At 54.2% G+C, this 9628-nt stretch overlaps 1 protein-coding gene across 3 annotated transcripts in view; it reads left to right on the forward strand.

The window, feature by feature from the left end:
• The first annotated feature begins 6 nt into the window (after window positions 1–6).
• SIRPA (signal regulatory protein alpha) overlaps window positions 7–9628 on the forward strand; it is a 46096-nt gene continuing 36474 nt past the window's right edge. For 2 of the 3 annotated variants that reach the window (XM_015560228.1, XM_015560229.1), the window contains exon 1: window positions 7–86. In XM_015560228.1, coding sequence (XP_015415714.1) covers window positions 8–86 — 79 coding nt within the window. In that variant the 5' untranslated portion in view covers window position 7. Of the gene's footprint in view, window positions 87–411; window positions 440–9628 lie in introns of those variants that run through there. The other variant, XM_015560230.1, reaches the window with a different exon arrangement.

A 9628-nucleotide genomic window follows, 5' to 3' on the forward strand; every position in this document is an offset into this window, starting at 1 on the left:
GGGGCCCATGGAGCCCGCCGGCCCGGCCCCCGGCCGCCTCGGGCCGCTGCTCTGCCTGCTGATCGCTGTGTTCTGTACCTGGGCAGGTAAGCACCCCCACCCCTCGTCCCCGCTGCTGGCCCCCGAACTGCGGGCTCCGGCCTCTCAGGCCGCCACTGGGGGCCACGGGGCTGTCAGCAGTAATAGGGATAGAGATGCCTGTGTGCAGGGCTACAGATTCGAAAACTGAGGCCAAGAGAGGGCCAGCGAGTTGCCCAAGGTCACACAGCCAAGGAGGGAACCCGATCCTGACTGCGTGCCACTGTGCTGGGCACCGGAACAGACCCCGATGAGTTGCTCCCTGCCGGATCCGGAGGGGGAGGCAGGCTGCGGGCAGCCTTCCGAACCAGGCACCCCTGGCTTCTCTAAAGCTCTCTGCCTGGACCCATGCTTTCCACAGGTTTGATTTCGGGGTCTGAGAGAAGGGGGTGGGAGGACAGAGGTCCTCCAGGCACTGCCTAGGATGGAACAGAAACAGGCGTTGCAATTAGGGAAGAGTGAGCCTCCCCGCGGGTGCGCAGAGTGAAACAGTGTTGGTGTGTGTATGGGGGAGAGAAGAAGGGAGGCCGTTGTAACCCTGGGGTGAGCTGCTGCGATCAGATCAACAGATCCTGATAGGAAAACACGGTGCATGTCCCTGTGGTTGCCGGAGCCTCTCGCTGGATGGCAGTTCTCCTTGCTGCCCGTCCCCCCCAACCCCCCTTCCCCAGGCTGCCAGGCAGCTCCCTGCGGTTCGGGGCTCGGTGGGGCTATTACCTGTGGCTCTGAGCAGGTCTTTTTGTTGGCCTACATCAAACACCTGGCTGCCTGCAGCCAGCGGCTCTGAAGGCTGGCATGTGTTCGCCCAGGGGTGAGGTCACCATTCGGGAGTCCTGCTTCTTAAAGGGGTTTTGCAAAACCATGGGTCTCCTGGGAGGGTCTGGGGGGACAGAGAATGGCATTGAAGAGTAGGGGTGGGGGACCAGAACCGAGGATCTTAATCTTTGGCTTCTTGAAGCAGTGTTGTCGGCAGAGGGGTCTCTGCACCTCCCTCCCTTGAGGAAAGAGGCAAAGATGAGCTCAGTATCCACCTCCCCCTTTTGCATTTGCCTAGAGACGGGTAACCATCTGAAAGCAGCGAGAAAGGGAGAACTAGCAGAGAGTGGGTGGAGGGAGAAGTGGGGGTAAACAGCCTCTTCTCTCTGCCCTGCAGGTTCTCCTGAACCTGGGGATCCACGTAGGACTCCCCACCCCCCCACGCCCCCATTCCCGGTCTTTCTGTTACAGTTGGGTTCTTGCTGGGCGGAAGGAAGCACTGGTATATTTCATTTCTCTCTGGTGAGTGGCATCTCTGATCTGCTTCTTCCTGCCTGAGCCGGCCGTGCCTACCCTGCAGAGTCCCAGCCATCCTTCCTGGCTTGGAAACGCACGAGCCTCTCTCACAAGCGCTTAATTTTCCTAAAACAGGGAACTGGGCACAAGTTAATGTCTAAATGTCTATTCCAGACCCTCCTCCAGTCAGGACCCAGTGGCTCAGTTTCTGGCAAAAAGCGTGGTAACATTAGTTAACAAGTGTTCAGATGGACAGCCTACCTTTCCCAGGCCCTTGGCTGGGAACACCACCACCCTTCCTGTGAGAGAATCTCTCCCTTTTGTCTATAAAAACAATCTATAAAAAGGTAAAGATTAGGCCATAAAACTTTCGTTCCAATCCATTCAGCATCAATAGCCTGAAAAAGTGGGAGCAGCAGAGGGGCCAAGATTAACTTTGAAATAAATAAATCTTGGGAGGTGAGAATACGTTTCTTGGCGGAGGGGGGTGGGGAAGGGGTGGGGTGTCGCTATCATAACTGCGGCCTCCCAGCATCCTTCACTCTCCGTTCCACAGGGTCCTGGTCACATTCTGGCCCTGGCCTGGTTTTCCTCTGGTTTGGCTGCAGGATGGGGCTTCAGGCCCCTCCCTCAGTGGATCTAAGCATGGGATACGACAACGCAGAACTAGAGGCAGAACAGAAGGGCAGGAAGGTAGAGGGAGGCCGTCGTGCAATTTTCTAAGAAAATGGACTTGTTTGAGTAAGAAACTCAAATGTCAGGCTTCGGAAGGCGGCTCTGGATTGAATGACTACTAGTGTCTCAGGCAGAGCTGTCAGCCTGGGTGGTGTCACGTGACTGCCATGGCTTCACATGGTCACTGTTTGGAGGGGGCTGGTCACGGGAATGATCTTGCTTGGGGGAGGCAGGGGAAGAAGTTGCTGAAGATTGCCTTCATCACAAACGCTGCCAGAGGGAAATTCTAAAAAGATGCCAGTGAAGTCACCAACCTGTGTTCTGGGAGCCAATGGGAGGCTTGTTTCGTAAAACAACTTCCCGAGGGAGATTCTGAGACTGGGAGAAGGGCAGGGGACAGGGGCACGGGGACATCTGGGCAGCTTGATTTTCTAGCAGCAGCAACGGCACATGACACTGAACCTGCTGGCTCCCCGTCTTGGCCCCACCTGGGTCTTGGGATGTCACCTACTGGGCTGACTTCAAAACGAGCTCCCATTCATTCCTCGCCCTGGCCTGGAGAAGGCGAGGCCAAGTAGGGGCTCGGGTTTGGGGGGCATCTGGGTCCTCTGCTGAAGCTCTGACCTTTTGGTAGATGGTGGCACGCTGTTGGCTCCTCTGTACTTTCCTAAATGGTGAAATTAATCTCACTTCCTCTTTCACAAGAAGAGAAGGGCGGGGGGCTTTAGCCCTGTTGGGCGCAGGCTATCGGAAAGTCCTTGAAGTCGAGTGTTCTCTGGGTAACTTCTGCCCATTAATTATTTATTCCTTTACCAGTCCCGCAAGACTCGGGGTGTGATTCATTCCTTGACTTGTAGTCACTCAGCACGTATGAACTCCTAATGTGAACCATGTGTTGGGAGAAGCGAGGAGACCCAAACGTTCTTTGAATGTTAACTGTATTCCAGGCTGTGTGCTGACTGCCTAATCTGCATAATTTCATCAGTCAACAAAGACTGAGCTGGCTGTTATTCCCATTTTGCAGATAAGGAAAATAGAGTCTCAAACTGGAAAAGTAACTTGTCCAAGGTAAGGGAGCCTGGATTCGGAAGGAAGAAGTTCCCTGATTTAATTAGGATGACTTAGTCCAAGCTGGAGGGAGCAAGAGGAGCCCTCCCCTCCCGGCTCCGATGGAAGTTGGTAGAAAGGTTCCCTCTGGGGCAGAAGTTTTTAACTGAGTCACAGTTGTTTCTCTGAAAATACACTGAGGATGGAAACACTGGCAGCCCCTTGGCCCTCACAAATGACAAGTCTCAAGTGGCGCCCGTCAGAGCCCCCCATCTGGGCTGCCGAGCTCTGGAGCCCCCAGAGCTGGAATATTCCTCTTTGCATCTATCTTCCTGGTGCCCTTTGCAGCAGATGGAGAGGGGGTGTGTGAGAGGAAGGCAGTCTAAAAGTGTTGTGCGGATCCCACACTCACTCGCTTGCTGCTTCCAATGGCTCCGTGTGACAGGTTATTTTTTTATTTGTAGTCTTGGTTCCCCCCACCCCCCCTCTTTTTAAATGAGCTCAGATTTCTGGCCTGTCAACACGACTCAGATCATGTCACTCCCCTGCTCAAAACTGTTGAGTGGGTCCAATTTTTCTTTAAAAAAAAAACAACACAAAAAATTGCACCAGGGCCTCCCTCCCATGACAGGCCTTCTTTCTCAACCACATGTTTGCCAGAGAGCTGACCTATGAGATGCTACAAGGTAACGGGGCTTGCTCTCTGCGGACCCAAGTTTTCCCGGCTACTCAACCCCCCTTAGCACCCAAAAGACCCCGAGAAGTCCCGCGCTTGTTGGATCCCCATTCATAGGAACAAGAGGCGTTTGGATTGGGTAACACTCGTTCACTTGGCCTCACCCAGTTTGGTGAATGATTTTGTACAAAGCCATGCCCTTAGCTCAGCTCTCTTAAGTCTGTTCCTTTGCTTATACTGTTCCTGCCATCAGCGATGCCCTTCCCTGTGTCTCCTCACCTCCCTAGGTCCAAATCCTACTCCTCCTTCACAACTCAATTTGTGCTGCCTCATGCTCTCAGGGACCTCTTCCTCCTCTGAAGGATTTTATCAGCCCCTGTCTGAGGCTGGGCATGGCTTTCTGCTTGTTTCATCATCCTGTGCGTGCATGGTTAACGCTGGCCCCGGTGGTCCTGCGCGTGCGGTGATCGGCGAGCCTCTCCGTGTAGACACAGCCAGCCTGGGCCTGAGTCACAGGCTCAGAGCCAGGCCCCTGGGTGTGAATCCAGCAGAACCATCCGCCTGGACAACTTACCGAGCCCTGCGTCTCGGTCTCCTCATCTGTAAAACAGAATGAACCAACAGCTCTGTTTCAGGGATTAAGTCCATTACTGCGTGTGAAATGCTGGAAACCATGCCTGGCACGTAGTGAAGTGCTCAGCCAGTGTCGTCATCGTCAGTTTTGTTCTGCTTGCATTTCCTCTCCCATGAAAGCCAGCCGTGCTCTTGTAAAGCACCTAGCACAGAGCGGCCACTCACAGGACAGCAGAGCTGATAGGGGAGTGAATGTCTTCGGCCGGAGGTTTCCCCCTGTAGCTTTTAGGCCGGCAGGGGATGGATAAGTTGAGCAGAAGCCCAAGCTGTGTGATTTAATTGTCTGGTGGTGGGACTGAGTGCTGTGGGCATCGCTTGCCTCTAGGTGTCTCTGTCCCTAGCCACAGGCCTGGCATTGTGGGTTCCCAGTCATGGGAAACGGGCGGGGGAGGGCCTGAGAGAGCTGTCAGTCCTCTGCTCCAGCACCTGATGGCAGTGGGAGAGAGGAAGGGACTGGCGGGCTCACCCAGCAGGTCCGTGGCAAGGCGTGGGGGGACGCCAAGCCCAGCCCCCTGTGGTTCAGGCCAAGGCTTTTTAAAACGGGGGTGTGCTGGAAGTTTCCATCGTTACAGCTAGAAGTCTGACAGGATCCCAAATGCCATGGGAAAGGACCACAGTAAAAATACTGGGAGTCATCTTTTCTGGCCCCTTACTGGGCTCAACACTTCATGTGTACAATCCCAGGGGCGCTCACAGCACCCTGGGGAGTGCGTGGAGTGACCGTCAGATTTGCACAATGAGGAAACAAGCAACTTGAGGAACAGAGAGGTGGAGCGACTTGCACAAGGCCACACAGTAAGTGGCCAAGTGGAGATGATGACCCAGATCAGTCCCTGCGGTTAACTGGACAGCACTTAACCCTGTTTGACAGGTAGGGGAACTGAGGCCCGGGGGTGCCAGCGTCTTGCTTTCCTGGTTCTCCTTTCATGTTTCTGTCTATCAGTGTGTCCTCCCCGGAGGAGGCAGCTGTTCCCAAGATGTGTTTCCGTCCCCTACTGGAGAAGGAAGCCTCTATTTTCACAGCTGAAACGGCTTTCCTGTTAGCTCGGCCGCCCGTTCCCAGGCAGGTCTTTGTGGGAGCCCTCTGCAAGATGAGTTTTCCCTCCAGGTGTCCTGCCAGGCCTTCAGTCCACAGAGATGCAAAACAGCTAAGGTGGAAGTCGGCAATGGTAGAAAATTGGATCTTTGTGTCTGTAAGATTTCCTGGCACATCCATTTGGGGGCGAGAGTGTTAGATGGCTGCAGATGAGCGCCAGGAGCTGAAGGCGATCAGGTGGCTGATCAGGATTGGGAGGGAGGTTGGAAGGGGGGGCGTGAGCCATGAGCTTCCAGCCGGGTGGAGAGGGTGGGTGCCGATGCCAGGGCCGCTCCCTGGCCCCATTAGTCAAGGGCACGTGTCCTCCAGAAATGGAAGCTCATGGTAGCAGGGGCTGAGCCTTGAATCTGTGTTTTCCTCCTCTTTTTATTTTGGAAAATTTCAGATATGCACAAAATGAGAAGGAATGGGGTAGGGAACCCCAGCTTCCACACGGATCTGCCGTTTTTATTTCACCTGCCCTCACCTGGCAGGGGCTGGGGGGTGGGGGAATATTGTAACGCAAATGCTGGAGATTGGGGATCATTTCATCCATCAGTACTTTGATGTGCACCATTGTCTAGTCCTCAAAATGAGCCCCAAAGCGTGGAGTCCTTCCTCCCCACTTTACAGAGAAGGACCCTGAGGCTCCCCAAAGCCAAGCTGGGCTCTTCCCCAGGCCACATACCCAGTGAGAGTTAAAGCCGCTCCACGTTTAATCTTCACCACTTGGTTGTCCTTATGGTTGTTTTAATTATAAATATTCAGTCAACAAGTTTTTCTGAGCATCTACTATGTTCCAGGGGTGGCTCTAGGTGCTGGGGATACAACTGCGGACCACACAAGCAAAACACTGCTCTCACAGAGCTGACATGCTAACGAGGAAATAAAAGCAGACCCGGTAAACATTCCATGAGGCGGAGACAAGTGCCATGAATCAACTAAAGCAGGACGAGGGAATGGAAGGTCGAGTGGGGACAGAGTCAGGGCCTCTCTGAGGAGTGGAGGCCTGAATTAAATGGAGCAGCCATGGGAATAGCAGGAGAAGAGCGCTCCACACTGAAGGAATAGCACGTGCAGAGGTCCTGAGGCTGGCGTGAGCTTGCTATGTTCCAGGAGTAGAAAGGCTGAGAGGCTGGAGTAATGGGAGATGGAGTGGGAGAGTTGGGAGAATTCAGGGCCAGACAAAGTAGAATCTGGTTCATTGAGTACCTGACATTGAATGTGTCAGGCCATGTGATAGGATAGTTACTCTGTAGATTATCTCATTTAATCCTCATCACAGTTCTGTGAGAAGGGAACTATTATTATACCCATTGGACAGGTAAAGAAACTGAGACAGGCTCAGGTGAAGTGACTTGCCCAAGGTCACACAGCTTATACATGCAGAACTAGGATTTGAGCCCAGGCCCCTAGATACTGCAGCGTCCTCATCATTGCTTTTCTACTCACTCTGGCCCCTTCAGTCTCTTTACCCATAGGAGCTGAGTGAATCAAATCCTCTTTGTTCCTGCTCCAAACTTTGCAGTAGTTCTTGCTGCCCTTAGAATAAAATCAAACTCCTTACTAATGAAGCATGGCATTTTCTGGATCATATCAATCTCTCCAGCCTCATCTTGTGTCAAACTCTCCTTTCTCCCTGGGGTATAGCCACAGCGGCCTTCTTTCTGGTCTTCATATGCACCAATTTCTTTCCTACCCCAGGGCCTTTGCACTTGCTGTTCTCGCCCCTGGAACACCTCCCTGGGCTTTTGCTTCCTTTGTGTTCGAGTTGCAATCTCATCTCAGAGATGCCACCCCAATATAAAAGAGGTCCCCACCTTATCATGGCTCCAGAGTTGTTTGTTTCCTGGAACCCCTAACTATTTCTATATTTGTTTCATTATTTCAGCCCTGTCTCCCCCTATAGGATATAAGCTTCATGAGAGTAGGGACTATGTCTGTCTTATTCACTGCGAAGTCTCCCAGAACCTTAGCACAGGGGCTGGCAACAGTAGGTGGGTTAATACACATTGGTTGAATGAAGGGAATAGGTGGGTACTGAGATCCCCATTTTAAGGAAGATGCTCAGAGCCACAAGGTCACTAGGCAGATACCCGGTTCCAAAGGCCGAGCTGTGCCCTAACTACTACATAGTTCTTCTGTGGCCAGGCCCAGGGCCAGGAGCACACCACACATCCCTGCCCATCGTGCTGACACAAGGATCCCTGAAGTATCAGGAAGCACAAAAATATCACTGTCAGCCTGGGTGGGCAGTGTTGGCCAAGAAACCCCAGAATTTGTACTTAAGGTTCTGGCTACACAAAACCACTTGCCGCAGTGTGGACACCATGATGGAATGAGCAGGCAAAACATGAGCCGTGGCACAGTCTGCTGTTCTCTCGGCCAGGGTTTGGCTTGGCGGGCCCACCCAGGGTCCCCCAAAGGGCCCTTCATGGTATGAGGCCATCTGGTGCTGTGATGAGGATGCAGGTGGAGTCAGGTCGTGACCTTGGCCCAATGGCCGTCCCTACCTGAGCCTCAGTTTTATCCTCTGTGAAATGGGAGTAGTGACAGCCCTGTCTCGCTGGGCCCCCATGGAGGTTTGGTGAGGCCTGTCACGCTCCCGGCAATGTTGGTGTTGGATGCTTGTTAGCCATTATTACTATTACTGTTATTGCTGTGTGATCATCATTTCATGGTTTGGGCTGAAGGAGCAGATGGAGCCCTCACTCTATCACCAGCCGGGAGACCTGAGACTTACTATGCTGTGGGCCTCAGTTTCTCCTTCTGTGAGGCAGAGGCTCAGCGTGGCTGCTTTCCTGCAGGTCCCTTCCACCCTGATGCCCATCTGTCCTTCGTCTTGATGACACCCCAGAGCCCTTCTCTAACAGGGCAGGCGGTGAAAGGGCACACGCTTTGGGGCACACACCCGAATATGGATCCAGTATGTGCTGCTTCCTGGCTGTGCTCGGGAGCAGGTGTCTTGCCCGCTCTGAGCCTCAGTTTCTCCCTCTGTGAAATGGATACACAATCACAGTTTTCTCCTGCATGGGGACTGTTGCGGGTTAAGGGAATTAAGAGCTATGGAAAGTGCTTTCGCGAGCTGCACAAGGCGCTATAAAAGGCATCAGTGGATAGTGTCAGCTTGGGGGAAATCTCGTCCGGAGACTGTCTGCTGCAGGCAGCAGTGTGCTGCAACCTTGGCAAATGCCGTTTAATAGCTGCGTGTCGCTTTTAAGGGGGCCTTTATCTCGGCTGGGAAATGTGTGTGCGTCCTTGGCAGCCTGAGATCCCAAGAGCCTGAGCTGGAGGGGACCCTGTCGCCAGGAGAAGCGCTTGCACACGAGCTTCCATGGCAGACGGTGGGTGTGTTCGAGCCCATCCCTGCCTCTTCCCTGCCTCTTCCCTGCCTCTCGGGAGGCCAGCTTCCTCACCTGTAGGAGGGGATGCTGACAGCAGCACTCGCCTCGCTGGGCTGTGGTGACTGACAGGTGAGGGCTCTCCATTATCTGGCCTCATCCACACGTTGTGCCCATGAGAGCCTGGAGAGCCTGGCTGGCAGCACCGGGCCGTCTAGAGGAGCAGTTGGGCCTGGAGGTTGGAAGGACGCCACCTGGGTTCTCAGCTTCCCCAGGCCTCAGTTTCTCCCCTGCAAGAAGGAAGCGGGAAGAAGGTCCTTAGGTTGTCGAGGCACTAGGTGCGATGAATGGTGGGGGTGCGTGTTTGTGCATGCTGTCCCGCCTCCCCTGGCTCCCCGCAAAGGGCAGTTACCGCACACACATACTGATGGTCGCTCCTTCCTGCTTTGCAAACAGGGCCACGCTGCAAGCAGGTCTCGTCTAAACCAGCAAACACTCCCCGGGCCTCTGGCCTTCCCTGCCCCCCGGCCGGCCGCCTGGCCAGCAGCCTGCTCTCAGGCCCTGCGCTGAGTGGTCTCTGCACACGCTGGGGCCGAGCTGGTGCTGCCTCAGAGTGAACCCGTAGCTTCTCACCCTGAAGGCTGTGATCGTGTGTCATCCCCTTCAGCCTGAAACACCGGGCGTGGGAACGGCTGCCCCGCGCTGAGCGCTTCCTCTGTGCCAGGCACCGTGCTGAGGTCTCTGTCCTTATTTCAGCCTAAAGCAACCCTGGTGCTACTACTATGATGGTCATTAGCTCCGTTCTACAGATGAGGAACCGGGTGGGGGGTG

Source organism: Myotis davidii, unplaced genomic scaffold (genome assembly GCF_000327345.1).
Source record: "Myotis davidii unplaced genomic scaffold, ASM32734v1 scaffold32, whole genome shotgun sequence".
Taxonomy (NCBI): Eukaryota; Metazoa; Chordata; class Mammalia; order Chiroptera; family Vespertilionidae; genus Myotis; species Myotis davidii.